Source organism: Hetaerina americana, unplaced genomic scaffold (assembly GCF_022747635.1).
Source record: "Hetaerina americana unplaced genomic scaffold, ioHetAmer1.1.p SCAF_7, whole genome shotgun sequence".
Lineage (NCBI taxonomy): Eukaryota > Metazoa > Arthropoda > Insecta > Odonata > Calopterygidae > Hetaerina > Hetaerina americana.
The window spans coordinates 18517850-18537220 of NW_027287316.1; the positions used below are offsets into that span (position 1 = coordinate 18517850).

A 19371-nucleotide genomic window follows, 5' to 3' on the forward strand; every position below is an offset into this window, starting at 1 on the left:
ATAGCTTCCTGATCATCTGTTTTTTGTGTGAATATCAGAAAAGCACCCCAGAAAACAACTGTTGATTGAGGACTGTGCCCTGCAATCCCCCTTGCCTCCCTAGACTGACATTAGAAAGGGACCGGCCAATGGTAATCATAATATGTACAAAATCCTCAATCCTCACCTCCTATATTTCTTACATAGTGCTCTAGAATAAATGTTTTTTATCCAATTTAACTGAAGGGTTCCTTGTTTTCCTCATGCCTGGGACAGTTAAAGTGTCATTGTAGTTTGCTCTGGGCATAGATTTCTAGGCTTTTTTTGCTCGTACATAATCTCTCAATTAGTGGGGCATCAGTATTCTCTCAAGTTTAACTGCCCAAAATATGTCCATGTGAGACTTTTTATTGATTGAATGGCATTCACTACCGTTGTATTACACAGTTGTGCATCATAGAATTTAGATTTTGACCCCTTTCAGAAACTCACAAAGCCCGTAAATATTATTCAGGTCAGGTCAGGATGAGAGGTTACAATTTAAGAAGAGAAGGTGTTTGTAGGCTGGAGAGATGCCATCTTGCAATGGTGTGACATCTAACTTTTTTGAGGCGGAAGACTTTTTAGGATTGTAAGGATGGATTATTTAAGACTTAAATATTGTCGGATTAATCACAGTGTTGCAACTCTCTTTCTAATATTCATTTTATATTTTTCTCTCCGAGTTCATAGGAATAGTGTAGTTGGCATGATGGATTTGCAACCTAGGTCCTCCCGAAAGTAGTGACATTTAATACGTAATCACCCTGTGGTGCAAGCCTTTAAGAAACCCTTTTAAAAAAACTTATGAGATCCCACTAACATGTTCAACTTGTGTTTTTTTAGTGGAAATAATGCAGGATTCCATAACTCCTACATTTATCTCGGTATGTTTGAGACTGGCGGTTAATTCTCAAATCTTTTCATCCGTAGGAGTGAGCGTCAGCCTCGGCTGCGTAGGTCTCTTAGCCAGCCTGTGGGAATCCATGACCTTTGCCCCATGGTGGCAGGGCGGAGAAGAAGGCGGAAGCAGAGGGGTCAGAGGAGGGGCAGGTGAGCTGAAACACTGATCATGTTGTGCCCATCTTCAAGTGCCGTTTGGCATTCATGAATAAGCATTGCCTGGAAGACGTGACATTTCATGTGCTGAAAGATTGAAATGAGACACAAGCCTGTTAACTGAAATGCATCACCGTTAAATTGAATAGTACAGTTTGGATTCATAAAATGTAATTCAGTAGGGATACAGATTCTCTCATTTGAATGAGGAATGAGCTCTAAAAGCTACTGTTGATCTTCAAAATCAAAAACTGTTGCACACCCTGCCCACAATTCATCCTTCATTGTTCAAAATAAAGTTTCCATTGGTTAGTATACAATGGTAACACATCAGCGTTAAATAACAATAGTAATCATGATGTTTGTTCTCTCTCTGCCCTGAATAAGATGTTGACTAGTTAATTAAATCCTCAAAGACCATAGTAAAATGATGACACAAACTGAGGGAACCAAGTCTTTGGATACAGCGACTCTTCAATCCCATGTCAGTCATTAATATTTTTAAGAATTATAAATTTTGTCATGTAATCATTAATTCACTCAAGGTTAAGTCATAAGTCAGCATCTATAATCATTCTGCGGACATAAAGCTTTATATGGCATTGCCATGTGTCAAAAAGACATGCAAATGTGTTCATTACGAGTTAGTCCCATGCTTCTTGGTTTGCTGTCTTTTTTCAGGGTGATTTCTAGTCAAGTGTCTCATTGGATGTCAAAATAAAGGCAATGTCATTCATTTACTCTCTTAGTTTTCCATTTTAAAATTAATTAAATTAGCATCAAGACATCAGACATAACAGTGGGCAATCATATATATCACACACCATGTGTGTGTAGTCATGTTTTCATCAAAATTATGTTACCTTTGTCACAAGGAGTGATTATTGATTAATGTTTGTGAAAGGGGTTTCATTTTTTTCCAAGTTCACCGAGATCAAATGTGCAGTGTTTTTTTTAAGTTGGCATACAATGTAAGTTCAATTTTATATTGATTTCGATGATGCTAATAAGTTTGTGAGAACACATTTCACATTGCTTTTCTTGAATTATTTGATTTTCTTTCAAGTACCTATGTCTAAATAATCTCCCTTCGTGTGTCGCCCAATTTCAAAAATTTTGAATTTGGTCTCAAAGCGGTGTCATTTTATTTGCATTGAATATAAAAATTAAGCTCTTTGTAATATTGTTGCTGTTAGGTTATTGTTTAATTCCTTGTCAAAATGTTAAAGTGCCTTAAGTGTGGGAGCCTTGCACACTATGTTTGTTCATCAATTCATTGCATCATTTACTTAGCATAGCACTATTGAAACTTAAAAAAAAAAAATTGAGAAGACAAATCTAAATGAGTAAATTACAATGGAAAACCTAGTGGATACAAGAATCCAATGGCTATTTTGTGATCAATACAATAATAGGAATCCCTATAGTGAGCAAAGTATAGTTAGATGCATGATGTTTCAAGTAGTGTTTGCACTTGAATAGACTTCTATCTCAAAACAGCCAATATCCACTGCTTGATAAAAAATATGTATGATTAGCAGGGCTCTGATCACTCACAATTCAAACTCAAATCATGAACTAAATGCAAATTAATATTTTATGTAGAGTTTATTGTTACTTAATTCTTTTTAATTAAATACAATATTACCCAATCTTAGCACACAAGTAATAGTAAATGCAAATTATATTCGAACAATAGTAAGTTTAAGTGGCAAATCTTCAATAAGTTGGTTAGATTAACAACCACCAAAAATAACTTAGAGATAATCCATAGATGATACTTTCTCATTCAGCTTGCAAAGGATTTAGCAGGTAAACATGGACAACATTGAAAATGACACACTCTTTCTCTTGTATCAATACACATCCAAGCATGATTAAAATAGGCCTCTACTCTCTCTGGTAATTGCTATCTTAACACTAAACTTCTTTTTAATTAAAATATTATGACCAATAATTAATTAGGTGATAGGAGAAGTTGACCTAAAATGCACAGTGTTAATAATATTTGCATTCAGAATACTAAATCTCCTATTTTGTTGCTTAATAACTTATTTTGCCATGTGAAGATTGTGTAATTAATATCCTGACTAGATACCTAGTGAAATATCTATTTGGGAATAGGGTCTTTTTTTAGCATAGATTCTTTTTATTGATTTTCTTGAGACTCTTTTGGCTTTATTTTGCTTCCAGAGCTGTTTAACTAAGCGGTCAAGTTTTCCTTTGATTGTTTTTTGATAATTTTTTTAAGATTTAAATACTTAAGCTTTAATTGAAAACAAGTGGATAACTTTGCATTTTTTTTATTTTTTTCCCCTGTAAAATAGTTTCCTTGAGAATTGATTGGGTGTGTCATTTATCAGTATCGTTGTTTTAAATCTTTTAGTTAATTGCACATGCCTAATAGTTTATAATTTTAATTGATTAAAAAATTTTATAATTTGTAGTTGCCTTAATCTGGGATTACTTTTTTTTAATGCAAAAAAGCTTTCAAGTATGAATGAATAAGTCTACAGCTCAACCACATAGGATTGAAAAGAAAGTATTTTAGGATCACGCTGATATTTAATGTTTAAGCCAAACTATTCATAAGCATGAGATTCAGAATTAATTTTCTGGTCAAAGGCCAATGAGAGAGGAAGCACATATTAGTTGTTGAGAATTTTATGGATAGGTTTTGCGGTTAGAAGATGGTGCTTAAGTTAATATTCACACCTTGAAGCATGGATTTCTGTTAACTCATTTGCAACTGCCTGTTTCATGTATTTTGCAGTAATTATTTTTTTTTTCAAATAAGTAAATAATCACTGATCAAAAGCTATGCTGGAAATATTTTTCGTTGTCATTCACAAGTTGTTTACCACACTTTTTATATGCTGCTTGAAACAAATCTCTCATTGCCATCTGTGTGCTTGGCACCTGTATTTCCACATTCTTTGCTGAATGTTTGTGTGCCTCCTCACAAAATTTTCCATTCAAATTTGTAGGAAAGAATGAATATTAAGCTATTTTATACAGAATGTCTGTAGTTGACTGTATTAGTCTTTTAAGCAAACATTCTTCAGCAAAGACATAACTCCATGGTGGGAACAGTGGTACTTATCTCTTGGTATCTGTGTTTCTCATTGCTAGTGGGAAGGCATGGATTTTTTTCTATGAAGTTACGAGACTCAAGCTGTGGACTTACTTTTGTTTAAAAAAAAAATAAATTCTGTAAAAAAAATATTTGTATGAACACAATATAAAACAGTCTGACTTGCTATTCTCAGACTTTTTGGCATGACTTGCATGATCTTTCTTCAAAAGCAGCATTAGAAAACTCCCCACGTAGATTGAAAGTGAACTGAGCTAATGAAAATACACTTGATTTATGCCAAAAATGTGTAATTGGAGCATCTTGTAAAATGGAGTTCACCCTTGGGCCTTGTTAAATGAAATGCATTAGGCGTAGTAGGAGGGATCTTGAATCCCTCTGCCAGAGACAGTACGTGGTGGGGATTCTAAGCGCTAACATGTGAACTCTTCCTCTGTCAATCAATGAAGGTGGGCGTGGGATGAGGGGGAGGGACCAGTGGGGAGGCGGAGTTGGGGTGGCGTCGGGGGAGTTGGCTCCTGTGGAGAGGACGATGGGGAGACTGACTCGGAGGAATCTTCCCTAGGGTCGGCAAAGGATGTGAGCAAGAGGAGGAACGGAGAGGATGGGAGCAAGCGGAGGAGGAGCATGGAGCAGGTTGGATTTTGTTCATGCGAACATGGATACCTTTTTAGTAATCTAATTTTAAGTATGCCTTCACAGTAAACTCTCAATTGTCTGTGTGCTAATTGATGCGTAATGAATCATGGATAATTGAAAAATGCAGAAAACCGAACTAGACAGAAAATATGCTCATGACATGAATGGATGTTTATGGAGACTCTCCTTTTTCATTCCATTTTATTTGTTTTTTTTTTGGCAGTGGTAATTACATTTTTTTGGTTTATCAGCCGTTTTATAAGGGGGACATATTGATTTAAAAGAACACAGAATTAACTGATCAAGTGAAGAGTAGAACATATTTTCCTCAGAAAGCTGAACCAATCACATGGCCAAGAAAAAACAGATGCCTGGCAAAGGATGTATTTGAACAAAGGATCGCTAATGTGGACTCATATTTGTCATTTCATACCCATTAAAATTTATTTATTTATTTATTTATTCAGTATAAGTCCGAAAACAGCACATTTTGGCCTTTACATCGAACTATTAACAACGATAACAATGGTCACATTCACAAACACCCAAGCCCTAGGTGGAGGAAAACTCACCTAGTCGGGAATCGAACCCGCGACCCTTGGAATAGCAGACGAGGACGTTACCCCGCCGCCACCGGGGTCGACAAAATAATGCCTTTAAGTAGTTAATGACTTGTTTGTCCCATTGTAAAAATAAATATGTATTTGCTCACCAAAAAGGAGAATGTGGAATTCTCAGGGCTAATAAATGTGAGGAAAAAGATGATGGGAAAGTATGAACAGAAGTAAATGTTTGAATTTAAGTATTAAATACTATTAACAACTTTCGATTTTTGTGAAATTAGAAACTTTTAACTAAGCAGAGGTATTTCAAACTTGATTTTTTTTAAATGTATCAAAGTTTCAAATCATTTAATTATCTTTGGTTGTAATTGTATTGCAATTTCGAGGTGGTAGTAAGAGAGACTAGTACGGATAATCGCAAAATGGATAATTGAGAGTACTGTATTTAGAAATTATGGCTGGTTAGAATTTGTAACAGCCTATCTATCTCTACATCTTACCATGCAAGTCGCTACAAGAGTGTGTGGCTGGGAGTTACAGTTCACCAGCCAATAGAATAATCATCGATTGATGTGTTATGTTGTTAACTGATTTGGTCTCAAATTGTGTGAGGGGAAAATGATTACTTAAAGCAGTTGCTTCTCTATTCATTTTCCCTTAATTCATTACTGTGATTTTGGTCATCAATGTGTAAGGCTTAGAGAATTCCTTCTGTGTTAGCATTTAATCAGAATAAATTTAGTTGAGTGTTTATGACTTTTAAGGTAAATTAATTTCTTTCAATGAGCATTAATGCTTGGTTGATTGAATTTCTGGATGAAATCTCATAAATTCATTGAAAATTCAAAATTATGTGTTTGAAAATGCTGGTAAAAAAATATGTAAAATGAGGTTGAGGTGAAAATATCTCTTTTCATGTTTTACGAATGAAATTTCTCTCAGTATTATAATAATTGAATAACGTAAAGAATTAAAATTTGTGTATACGGTAAGGTGCAGTAAATCTAAATAGAAAAGGCAAAAAACTGAAAATTTTTGAAGTATGAATTCTCATAGAAGAATGTTATGTGCCATAAGGTTTTTCTATGCTTGTGTTTACTTTTTGCGGAATATGTAACCTCAGCATGATTTTCAATGTTTTTAATTTATGTCACATGTTAAAGTAATTTTAATCAGTATTGAGTGACATGTGTAATCACTTAATTTCCTGCTAAAATTGCCTGGCTATTTTTAAGAGAGGTGCAAAATTTATGAAAAATGCCTTTTAAAAATTATTAATTGGGAAATAAACAAAACTTATATAAATGAGTATGAAACGAGGTGTCAAGACCATAAAAGATTATGTAAATTCAAATATCTTGTGAATTTAAAGTGTGTAAATTCAAGGCTTCACCTTATGTTAATGCTAATGAAGCAGATGATTTGGTAAAACTCAGGTTACATTTTTAACCATACATGTAATTAGGTAAACAAATAAAAGTTAATTTTAAGTGAAAAAGGATACTGTCAGATATGCAACATTTTTTTGATTTGTACAGAGGCAATAATTTTGAAGTTAGTTTAGACCTTTGATGCATGAACGTTGTATTCTTTCTCGTTATTGTCTGACATTTTGATGGAGTTAGTGTATGCTTTGCCACAACTCCTCACTACCCACAAAACATCATGGACATGTGTCTTTCATCCTGCTAGATGGGCTGGAATGGAAGTTTGGAGGAGGGAGATGAGGAGACTGGTATTGGCGAGGAGTGGGTAGCCGTCGGTGAGGCTGTGTGGGATCATGTTGCAATGGATCCTGAAGAGCTACCATTCCGCGCCGGTGATATGATAGAGGTGCTGGATGCATGGTCGGATCGCCACTGGTGGTGGGGGGCCAAAGGAGATCGTTTGGGCTGGTTCCCAGCCTCCTTCGTACGGGTATGTTCAATTCTGCTAAGTTAATATTTAAATTCAATGCCATTTAAGTATGTAGCTACTCGTTTATTATCATGTGAAAGAGTCCTAACAGAAATAGAGAAATATGAACTTGGTTGGTAATTCATTGATTTTTTAGTAATAAATATAAATTAAAATGGAAAGTTTTGATTATGATGGAGTTAAATTTATTGCAATATTTTTATCCGTTTGGTCTCAGCGTTCATTGTAGTATATACTGATGTTAAAGAGTCATGAATGTTTTCTTGATTGTAAAAATTTTGTGAATTGTCAGTTAGTGAACTTTTGTGGTTTTCATTGGCATTGATGTTGTGTCACAACGTGTCACCAGATTTTCAAATTGTCCCTTGTGAATGCCAAAAAGGTTTCTACCTTTGGCCTCCTTTGATTCATGTTGACCATGATCCATGTCATTCATGATGTTACCAACTATGTTAATCCCCAGCTGCGGGTCAGCCAGGAGGATACGGTTGCAGACTGCTTGGCTTCCCTGACCGCCAACCGCAGTGGCAGTGGCCCAGCACCTTCCACTCCCCCAACGGGCAATGCCTCGACCCTTCCTCAAGGGAAGGAACTTAATTTGTCAGAGCTACCCTCGAATTCGTTGGGGGAGTCACAGCCTCCAGGTGGTCCCGCCACGCCCACAACGCCTGTAGCAAGGAGTCCGGGCACCCCGGCCACACCCCAGGAAGAAGTGGATGCCGATGGTGTCGGGAGGATGGTTTTGAGGAGAAGGGCAAGCGTCTGCCTCCTCTCTCACAGTCAGATTAGATCCCGGGTTGTGATGGAAATGCTTAGTACTGAAAGGGACTTTGTGCAGAATCTAAAGGATGTGGTGGAGGTGGGTTTCATTCATTCATTTTATGTGGCGTTCAATAGAAGTTAGTCTAAAAAGAAGTAACGATTGAGGGGAGAATATAAAATTCTCCTTTCTAGCTCTCGTTTAGTGTATAGTATGAAATCATTATTGATTCCTCTTACCAACCTGAAAAAGTAACAAAATAGTAAGAACTAATGATCAATTTCAAGAGCCATAAGAGCCATTTAGTGGTATTAAAACTACAGTGAACACCTTTACATGCCAAGTTCTGTTAACTATGACTTTGCTTCTCCAAAGCTGACTGAAAACTATTGAATTAATATTAGAGAAAAATATGCAATGGAAAGGTCAGTCACTGGTGAAAACTACCAATTCAAAAATTGACAATTCAAATGTGAGATAACCTATCTAAGATTATAATCTTTGACAGACCTATATCCAGGGACAAATCTCTATTACATTCTTTGATGTGAATGCAGTGGAAAAAATATGCAGTATTGAATCATTTGCTGGGAGAGCAAAGTTGGTCATTTTAGATCATTCATTCATCATAGATAATTTTAGATCATGGATCAACAACTTTCATCCTGTAGAAACTTGTTCTCAAGATTTGTTTGACCTCATATTAGCCCGTGCCACTAAGTCAAGAAAATTGAAAAAAGCCACTTGATATCTTCAAAAAAATAAGAAAAAATCAGAGAGGACATTTTTTGTGAAGTTGGGATTTCGGAAACTCCCAGTGAGAACCATGTTCATTTTAGCTATGGGGCATTTCATTTATTGAAAACCTTTATCATGCATATTAATTTTTACATGGGATCACTTATTGAAATGTAATGAAATAATTGACTTTGTAATCCCACACACTTTATTTAAAAACACACGACCCAGGTTTCGACGTTGAACGTCATCATCAGGTGATGATGACGTTCAACGTCGAAACCTGGGTCGTGTGTTTTTAAATAAAGTGTGTGGGATTACAAAGTCAATTATTTCATTACATTTCAATATGTTATGCAAATTCCACAAAGTTACGCCTGAGACAACAAATGGGATCACTTGTTTCTTCTTCTTTAAAGGGCTATATGACTGAGTGTAAGCGGAGGAAAGATCTTTTCTCTGAAGATCGAATAAGAATTGTATTTGGAAACCTGGAGGAAATTCTGGACTTCCAAGTTGGCTTTCTAGCTCTCATGGAGAAGAGTGTGGATCCAGCAAGGCCTCAGGATGCGTGCATCGGCCATTGTTTTCTTGAGCACGTAAGTACTTCAGTCTACAGTAGAAAGTTTAGAACATATTGTGAGCTTGAATGCCCCTGCATGGTGTTTTTTGCCCACCAATTAAAGTGAGGAAGTTAGGCAGTTTGATTTTAATGTTTTCATTTGTGGTTTTTTATCTTAACTGTGAAATAAACTTAAAATTTTCATGTAAATGCGTTCAGGCATTCCCCCTTTGTGGAGTGGTGAACAATGGTTTAAATATGTAATGTTGCTGCTCACATTTTGATGTTGATTTGTCACATATGGCAGCATGGTAGTCTAGTGAATAGACCACTCAGTTAATGACTAAGCAGTCCCATGCTTACATTCCAGTTGATACCTTCAGACAGAGCCAACTATCAATAGAAGTGGTGTTGTACTCTCTAGATAACAGAACACTGTAGAAAACTGCAGATAGCCCAGGGCTAGAACTAGCCCCACCAGATTAGTCTTTCTTCAAAATAAGCCTTTGGGTTCGAGGCAAGACCTTCCCTTGGGTATCAAAATCAACTCTGGGGCAAATGCTGAGGTTCTACTTATACTATATAAAATCATACATATGCCTCAACCAATCTTACATTTATGAAAGAAGCTTTTGAAAAAGTAGCAGGCTCTTTGTTTAGACCTCAATATTGAATGATAAATACTAGTGATCCAAAATCATTCTTTGTATTAAATGTGTAGTCAGCAAAGATTTATTTTGCTCACATGATTTGAAGTGGTGGGCATTCGTAGTTGACATCATTGTACCCACTTCTAAGCATTATCACTAATGGGAACTTTAGCTATGGAAATCCTATGCTATAATAAATAACCTAAACATATTCTAACAGTTGGCATTATTAGAAAATAGTTGCAATAAATAATGGCACAACCCAAGAAATTCGCCCGGTAATTTGAAGGTATGCTCTAACAGAGAGCTAACCTAAAGTGATAGAATAACCATTAGCCCTATAAAACTTAAAAATAAGCTTAAAAATTTTGGTAGTAAATAAATTCTTCTTATGCAAGCATGTGATATTTCTTATTTTCTAGCGCTCAGGATTTAGTGTTTATTCTGAGTACTGCAATGGCCTTGCCCTCGGTCTAGGCACTTTGGCTGAAATGTGCCGCTCTGGGCGAGTAGCACGGTTTCTTGAAGCTTGTCGTCTTGCTCGGAGGTTGATTGATATTCCCCTTGGTGGTTTTCTGCTCACTCCAGTGCAGAGGATATGCAAGTATCCTCTCCAGCTGGCAGAGTTGCTCAAGTACACCAAGGTATGAATATGCATAATTTAAAACAAAAAGTCGGTGATGTATGTGAGATTAAGTTTTTGCCTGAAAAATGGAAATATTAATTTCAGCGGCACCTTAATCATTATTGGAAAGGATTTGGAATGATATAATAAAATATATTATTAAATACAACCCTGCAAAATCATCCCTAGTTGTTTTACTTTGAAGGGCCTATTTATTTAATTGACATTGCATTACCAAAATCATTAAAAAATTAAATTGTGTTTTGGAAATTAGCGGAATTTTGCAGAAAATTCATTTCTCTTGTACTGAGGACAGATTGTCTTTACTCTTTATCATTTCTTTTTCAGATTTACTTTTAAAAATTTCACTTTTCCATGATTAGAATAGAAAGCCAATGTTCAGATCTATACCGAATTGCAATTAATCAAATGGGGCTAATGTCTGCCATTCTTAATTTCGTTGAACCCAAAGGTTGACCATGCTGATCATGCCAAGGTAGGTGAAGCTCTTGAGGCAATGCGAAGTGTTGCTACACTAATTAATGAGCGGAAGAGGCGTATGGAAAGTCTGGAGAAGCTTGCTGCTTGGCAGAGCCGGGTGGAAGGATGGGAGGTGAGTTTATATTGGTTGTACCGTAAATGATTTCGCTTGTTTGTTGAAGTTATTGACCGTGGCATAATTTTGATGCTGGCTCATCATTTGCCGACCCCGGTGGCGGCGGGGTAACGTCCTCGTCTGCCATTCCAAGGGTCGCGGGTTCGATTCCCGCCTGGGTGAGTTTCCCTCCATCTAGGGCTTGGGTGTTTGTAAATGTGACCATTGTTATCGTTGTTAATAGTTCGATGTAAAGGCCAAAATGTGCTGTTTTCGGACTAATACTGAATAAATAAATAAAATAAATAAATAAAGTAGTTTTTCCGCTCTCTTTTATGTAAAAGTCTGAGATGGAAATAAATCATAAGAAAATGAAAGTAATTAAATTTCAAGAAGTGGGAATAATAATTCAAACAATAAAGTATCCAGATACAAAATAAATCTGGTAGCAACCTTCCAATATTTTCATAGAATTTTAGAATTAATTGGGAATAGTAGTGAAGTTAATAAGAGGTGAATTTAATTATCTTAGGATGCATTTATGGAAAAGAGTAAATTAATCATTGGGGATCTAAGCGTAGAGATTAAAGGAAATAATGGCACAGACTTTAATATGAAGTTTTGTGCTTTCTTATTCTGGATATGGTTTTTGAGAATAGTGGTGAGATTAAAGATTGTTGAGATTTGAGTGTGGAAAATAATAAAGAAAATAAGCATTTTTGAGGGCAAGACAAATGATATTAGTAGTTGAAAAAATGTAAGGTGCATTGGCATCAAAGAATAAATACACCTTTTGATGAAATGATATTTATGCATACAATTTCCTCGATAATAAATGTTCATTTAACAGCCTTAAGTACATAATGACTTGTGAAAACTGCATTAGTTAAAGAAATTACATCGTCTTTTATTTTCTTCATATTTCAGGGTGAAGACTTAATTGAGCGCAGCACTCAACTCATTCACCAAGGGGATGCAACGAAAGTTACAACTGGTGTCTGGACCAATTCCATATCACTCTTTCTGTTCGATCATCAGCTCATTCATTGCAGAAAAGTATGTGATTTTTGTGCAGGTCTTTTTGCAGTTCACTTATTTGTGTCTATGTACATTTTCATTATGATTCAATAGCTCACTATAAACCTCAGAATATTTTTTAAGAAGGCTAAACTTTTCTAAGGTTAAGTTTCTAATTTTCTCTTTTCATATTGTCATAATTTATAAGAAAGTCTCAGCTCACTACTGACTTTTAACTTCAAATGCAATTATGGCTTAAAGGAACTGGCTGTCCAACTGAGCTAATGTAGCAGAAAACTTGAGCTCTATGGCCTCACAAATTAACAAATTAAATTAAAACTCCGAGAGCCGTAATAAGTTAGCACTACTTGTCCCGCAATGAAAACAAAATTTTTTTTGCTGTGATGGTTTGAGGGAAAAGAAATTTCACGACAGTGACCGACAACAACCTCTGAACCAGATCACCGTTCTGCAGTAGTTTGTGGGTATGTTACCTCCTCGCCAGTAACCAGCTACAGACACACTGTCAAACCTAATGGAATCATTCACTGGGTTAAAGGGACATTGTTAAGGATACCTGGGTTTATGAACACAGACACACCATCGATAACTGTTTACAGGAATAAATTCTACGCCAGGGACAACCACAGAGCTGACACACTCACAAGAATTCAGGAAAACACTCACTCACGTATTCAAAAAGAGCCTCACTACTGGAAGAATATTACTTAAATTGAGCAACGTCAAGAGATGACAACAAAGAGAGAAAGGCAAGTTTGTGCGTCAGAATCTCGTATTTGGTATTTTCCCTTAAACCATCACAACAAAATTTGTTTTCACTGTAGGACAAGTGTTGCTACCTTATTACAGCAAAGGAGTATACATTAATTTTGTTTGTGGGGCAGAGATTAATGGAATTCTTGCAGTAGATTTTTATTTTTAAATTTCATTTTAGTGATATGAAATAGTTTTAGATTTGTAAGGTTTGGAGTAGAAATGATGATGTGGTTAAAATTATCATCAGCTTTACAATATGGCATCAGTTGGAAATTAAATTGGAGCATTTGTTCACCCATTTGCTTCATATAAACAATAATGCTTGTACCTTCCTGAGCATCAATGCCCATTTCATCTGTGATGCTTTTTCTTAAGCAAATATAAATCAGTTGCTTGTGTTTCAAAATAAAGTTTGCACTTGAAAACCAATTTTTTTGTCTTTTTTTTTCCCATTAAGTTCCATGGAAATCTGTGCAGGCCGACAGATTCTAATTTACAGGCATAGTTTTAGATCTAATCTTGTGAAGCATGGACAGTAATCCATTATTCTTCTAGAAAGTGAGTCATAAAAAGTGCTTTATATTTGCAGGAATTATTTTTTCTTGTTAAGGTAACTAAAAAATCTGTTTCCCTCTCTTAGGACATCCTCAAGCGCAATACATTTGTGTACAAGGGAAGGATAGACATGGATACAAGTGAAGTGGTTGATGTACCAGATGGTAAAGGTAAGTAAAATGTTAAACTGAAAAATTGAAATAGGTGTTGAGCAGGGCCTTTATAAACTAAAATAGAGTATCAAGAGCATGTTGCTAGTCTGTCCAAGTTCTTGAATTTTGGACAATGAATTTTTTGGTGGAAAATAGCAAAAAGGCATACGTATCTGGTGTGTAGGTGTGACTAGGTTTTCAGTAATGTGCAAGTACAAAAAACATCCTTGTGTACCCTGCAAGACTGTTGAAGTTTTAATTGAGGAATAGGTAACTTTTTCAAACCGACATTCCTCAAAATATTTTTTATTTGGATAATTGTATATTTTATTTTAAATACCTTTTCATAACAAAGAGTGCCCATATATTTCAATGAAGTCAAACCGAGACTATTCTAAATTTAACCTTCAACTATGAAAATCATAGAAGCACTTAGTAAAGAAGCATCTAATAACATAAATAGCATAAAATGTGTCGTCGTAGATATTAATGATTTTTCTTAACATGAATACTTGTCACGGATTCATTTCAGACCCAGTTGTTGGAGTAGGCGTAAGGCATGCATTGAAAATTGTGCCGATATATGAGGGGTTGACTGAGGAGACCACACGATCTTCCACTCTCCTCTTCTTCTGCCTTCGGAGCCAGGCTGACAAGGATGCGTGGTTGTCCGCCTTCCGACTGGAGCGCAGGGTTGCCGCTGCTGTGCAGAGCACACCCACGCGCTCCATCGCCATGGCAGCACGTCTGGGGTCTGGCTCAGGAAGTGGTCGCCGTGGGGGTTCCAGTTCTGGAGGTGAGCTCTGCACTTTTGAATAATGAAAAAAGTATTTTAATGTCTCTCTCAGGGAAAAGGGTGTGATAACATTAATGTCATGCCTGCTTTTTAAGTGTAGCTACAATTTCCTTGTCTTTATTTCCAAAAGGTAGGTTACCCTAAACAGCAGTATGCATCATCCATCTAAAATAAGGTGATGTAAAATCAAGATAAATATTAAGCTGTCATAAATGGTTTTCATGTATGTGCTTTGCTCTGATGAAAATTTGTAATTTATTAGAAGTACTTTGGTTAAGATAGGGACTCAGAAGATGATACATCAATTTTTGTTATATTTTTTCCCGGGTTTTTTATGTTATAGCTGTTAATCTTTGTTTCTATTATGTGTACCACTTTGTTTAAATTAGTTTTTGCAAATGAATTTGTTATTACAACATTTTTAAGTGATCATATACATATATCAGCACATCCATCTGAAGCTTCCAAAAATGCTTTTGCTTTTCGTGTAGGAGCCATTTTTTAAATGAATTTTTGGCCCACTGTCATTTAATATATTTCATTTAAATAGTTAGGCACAGTGTCATAAAATTATTTTCAATCTAACAAAAGATAGGAATTTTGCAAAAAAAAGTACATCTAAATCTTTCCCTTCAAGCTGCTCGGAGTGCATATGGCTTGAGAGCATTAGGTCTCCAGCCATTAGAAATTATTGTAATTGGTGGTTTTTGATGTCCCGTACAGTATTATTTTTGGTGAGTTAATAGGGTGTGTGAATTTATTTCATGAAAAATTTCTCTGCTGCACTTTTTTTTTTTTTTTTTTTCAAATTTAATTGGAGACTCCACTCCTGAAATCAGCTATTAATATAGTTTAGATCACTAGAAAGAACATCAGAGCCCACTTCATTACTTATGTCATGTTAGATATCAGTGAATAATCGGAACTTGTTGATTGGTTTACAACTTATTTGAAACCCTAAATTTACATTTTTGAGGGGACGAGTGGAAAAATATGTAAAGTTGAAGCTGTGGGAGAAAATATTTTTTTAAAGTGTATTTCCATGTTTACATGTATAATCTTATAGTATTGTTATTCAATAAGGAATACAAACCTCGACTATTTGTTTATGTAAGGAGGTGCAATAAATGTAAATAAAATTGGAAGTTTACGGAACTATACAAGGGAGATCTGTATCCTCTTATTTTGTGCGAATTTGAACTTACCACTTTATTTTCATTTGTTCTATTGCACTAACGTTGTTCAAACATTTTCAGGGAAGAGCCGCAAGCGTGGGACGACTCCTCAAGAACTTCCCAGTGCCCCCACCCCTCCTTCAGCGCCCCCACCACTCTCGCCACCACCACCTCCGCCACCCCCCCTGCCTCCTCCACTCCCCCCTTGTCCCTCTCCAACACCCCCTAATCAGCAACAGGGGGGAGGTAGCACAGGGTCCCTTGGCAGACGTCGAATGGGTTGGTTTGGCTTTGGAAGTGGCAAGAAAGGGGCCCGCGTGAGTACCCCGGCCTCTGGCTCCCAGCAGCAGACGCCGGCCCAGCCACAGCAGCTGCCACCCTTGTGATTGCTCGTGTACTGCTCGCAAAAGAACTATCATCTGGATCAACTTCCTCCAGGTGGAAGGGGGGCGGGAAGTGGTTGTGTGCCCACTAGAATCTACTCCTGCTCGAACGAACCTTGTCATTCCCCCCTCCTCCGTGGGTGAAAATTCACTTTCCGTGAAGTATTGTGGATTTTGGTGCTTTAGCATAGAGATGTTCTTGACTGGTCATCATTTCGTCCTCCGTTAATCATCTCCTCCTCCTGTGAAAAAGGTGTTCAGGTTATAGTTAAACAAAAGGTGATAATACTGTTTGAAGACCACCCCAAAGCCAAAAGTTTTTGTTTTTTGGCTCAAAGTGTGTGTGCTTGAATTTGGACATGAGGAAGTTGTTCTGAATCACAAAAAAAAAGGAAATGATCCCAATGGTTAAGGAACCGCAATAAGATGAACACGGTTTTCAGAATACTTGACTGTGGAGTGGCTTGTGTTCCTTTTTCAGTGATCTTTTTTTTTGTCATTTTTGTAACCCTGGAATGAGAAATTTGTCTGTGTTACCTGGAGTATCTGAGTGCCATCAGGTTCTGTTTTCAAATTTTTATTTAAGTCAAGACGGTTATGAATCACATCAGATTCTTAGTTGGAAAATTATTGGTTGCACTGTGATAACGCAAGGGAAACGGCAGAGTGAAGTGCTTTCTTTACATGACCGGATCAAAGGAATTATATTTAAATTTATAGAATTTATGTATTTTAGTTTTTTAACAATTTAGGGGTTTATTGATTTAAGCCTTTGTATTCCCGATATAACAATTAAATGAATCATTGTACATTAAATGGCGAGTATTTATTAAAAAAATTGTTGGCCTAGCCCTTGAATCTCCTATGTCACAGAATACTTAACAACCAAGCAACCACATTGTGTCATTCGTTACTGAAAAACTTGAAAGGCCATTGGAGGTGATAAATTATTAGGGCATCTTTAGTGACAGAAAGTTACTCCCCATGTGTTGCTCAAATTCAACCATGTTGTGCTAAAACTTTATTAATCTTATAAGACTCTTCAAAGCAGATTTTTATTGAACTGTTTATTCGTTAATAAATTGTACATGTAAAAATAAAATAATTGATTAGTTTGTATACTACATATTTCCTTAATATAAGAAGAAAAATGCATACTGTTATGTTCAATATAAAGCATTGATTCATTTTTAAGATGGCACTGAAATTGAAAAGTGCAGTGCTGTCTCATTGTTAGTGTAAATAAAATTCAAAGTTGTATTTATATATTTGAATGTGTTGCTATTAAATTAATTTCTATTTGACACAGCATGCCAATGCAACAATTACCATGGAAGAAGAATTATTAAATTAAGAGGGCTACTAATCAAAGTACATTAATTAATCCGTATTAAGACTGGAAAGGTATTTTTAGATACCTCTGCTGCAAGTCAACATTTACAGATTTCAGTATCCTGACTGAAGCACATGAACTATTTTTTTTATTTTCATTAGTAAACAAAAAGATCATCTTTTATAGCATATATTGTGTTTCTTCATTAGATACATTTTAGCAGAGATATCATGATAGAAGTGACATTTTATTTATATTTTTATATTTCGTTATTTATATTTTCTTATTTCAGGGTGAAGTAACAAATATTTATTCATATTTTGTCACGGGAAATTAGTGAAAAATAATGATCATCTAACCAATATAGACTCGTAAGACCTTGCCTTTCTCTGCGGTATTGCTCCTTTCTACTGTCTCGAGTATCTGATGAAAGACTGTGTATCTGAGGGCCTCTTCTATGTCCAATAACACCCCCACTCCCAAAAATGTATATTGCGACATCCCTTCCAGTCTGTAGACAAAGATTCCAATGAATTTCCTTCCTGGTCAGAATTCTGAGCCTGATGGAAGGTTTATGTGGATGATGTATCTTTTTGATATCTTCTCTTTAATATTTCTTCAAAATGAAGGGCTGATTCTGCTGAATGAGTTGGCCTTGGTGTAGTCATTCCCTGGTTATGGGGTGAATTCCATTTTAGCTGCTCTCCAGGATTTGCTCGTGTAAATCAGGCAGAAGCTTTCATGTGAGAATAATAATCATAAGGTAGAAACAATTGAAAGGAGGTATTTTTCCTCATTTAAGTAATTTTCATTTCATGGATTGTGTGAAAATCAAACATACTCTTTGACCTCAAATAAATGAGTGTTCATTCTCAGCCAAGATTTGGTATGCTGCTCTCTCCTGGTGCCTCTTGGAGGATATGGTGAGCAAGTTCACAGTTACTAAGAAGCCACTGACATCTGAATACAGTGGGCAAAAATGGGAATCAACCACAATTTCAGCATCCTAGTGAATACTCAAATGTCCAAGTCATACTTCTGCTAAGCCCATCCTTTCCAGCTGGCCACTTGGTGACTTATAGAACATGAGCCAGCTGCTGATGGTCACTCGCAAGTTGCTGTGCCCTCAACATACTTGAGAGTTTCACTATGACCCAAAAGAAGCAACCCTCCCTCTCCATAACATTGTAATTCCTAAATAGAGTAGTAGTCCCATAGCTTACTCTTTAGGGTACTCATCAAATTTTGCCAATACTTTCCTGAGCTCATAACTTCTTGCATCTGCATATGGGGTGTAAGGCTGCGCAGGTGCATTTGGGCCAAATACAGGCAGCATTGTCAATGATTCCCTGGCCCTATGAAATCCTGCCCCCATTTTGCTTGAACTCCAGAATGTGTTTCTTTGGTAGGTCTGTCTATGTATTGGCGATAGCAAAGTAGTTTGGGAAATCCCACCTGACTGATGAACCAGTCAGTAAAAGTTCGTTTGCATTCTCAGTTGAAGCCATTCTTCCCATGGATGCTATTGTGACAAGGTCTGACTTGATGCCTTTTCAGTATTCATTTGTCCAAAGAACATATAATAAGTCTTGTTAGATGAGCCTACAATTTAAATGGTTACTCTTCAGTGCATACCCTTAGGTGATCTCGTCAAAGGTCAAGGATAATATAATTAACTCATCCAGATATGCGAGGCCCAGAGCATCTTTTGGAATAGCACATGTATGTGAGGACAAGCAGTAATTTAAAACTGCAGGCCCTTGAGAACCTTAATGAATGCCACCAGATGTAAGGCCATTCCTAATAAGAAAACTAGTCCTAAGGGACTCTTTTAACTACTCTGATGTTGGTAAGGGACAAAGATTAGTGTCATCATATCATACACATTGAAGTTTAATGAGTTTTCTAAGGTTCCCAATTCTTGGTTTTGACTTTTTTCCTTTGGAGTGGGTTTTAGTCCGTA

At 36.3% G+C, this 19371-nt stretch overlaps 2 protein-coding genes across 2 annotated transcripts in view; both read left to right on the forward strand.

Annotated features, from left to right (window-relative positions):
- The window catches only part of LOC139696554 (mucin-19-like), a 299370-nt gene extending 298227 nt beyond the window's left edge, over positions 1–1143 (forward strand). Inside the window, exon 6 of the mRNA XM_071595358.1 lies at positions 952–1143. Coding sequence (XP_071451459.1) covers positions 952–1075 — 124 coding nt within the window. The 3' untranslated portion in view covers positions 1076–1143. The remainder of the gene's footprint in view (positions 1–951) is intronic.
- A 289-nt stretch (positions 1144–1432) lies between these two features.
- LOC139696555 (rho guanine nucleotide exchange factor 4-like) lies at positions 1433–17302 on the forward strand. The gene is made up of 11 exons (XM_071595359.1): positions 1433–1437; positions 4621–4807; positions 7066–7290; positions 7754–8149; positions 9208–9387; positions 10423–10644; positions 11098–11238; positions 12148–12276; positions 13655–13739; positions 14254–14517; positions 15774–17302. Exons 1-11 carry the CDS (start codon positions 1433–1435, stop codon positions 16076–16078), a joined length of 2139 nt encoding a protein of 712 aa, XP_071451460.1. The 3' UTR covers positions 16079–17302.
- The last annotated feature ends 2069 nt before the right edge of the window (positions 17303–19371 follow it).

Bases quoted from the DNA above. Each gene is read 5' to 3' on its own strand.
- LOC139696555 (XM_071595359.1), top strand. The intron at 12,277-13,654 runs GTATGTGATTTT...TCCCTCTCTTAG, and splicing joins AGCTCATTCATTGCAGAAAA to GACATCCTCAAGCGCAATAC. The intron at 14,518-15,773 runs GTGAGCTCTGCA...AAACATTTTCAG, and splicing joins TGGGGGTTCCAGTTCTGGAG to GGAAGAGCCGCAAGCGTGGG.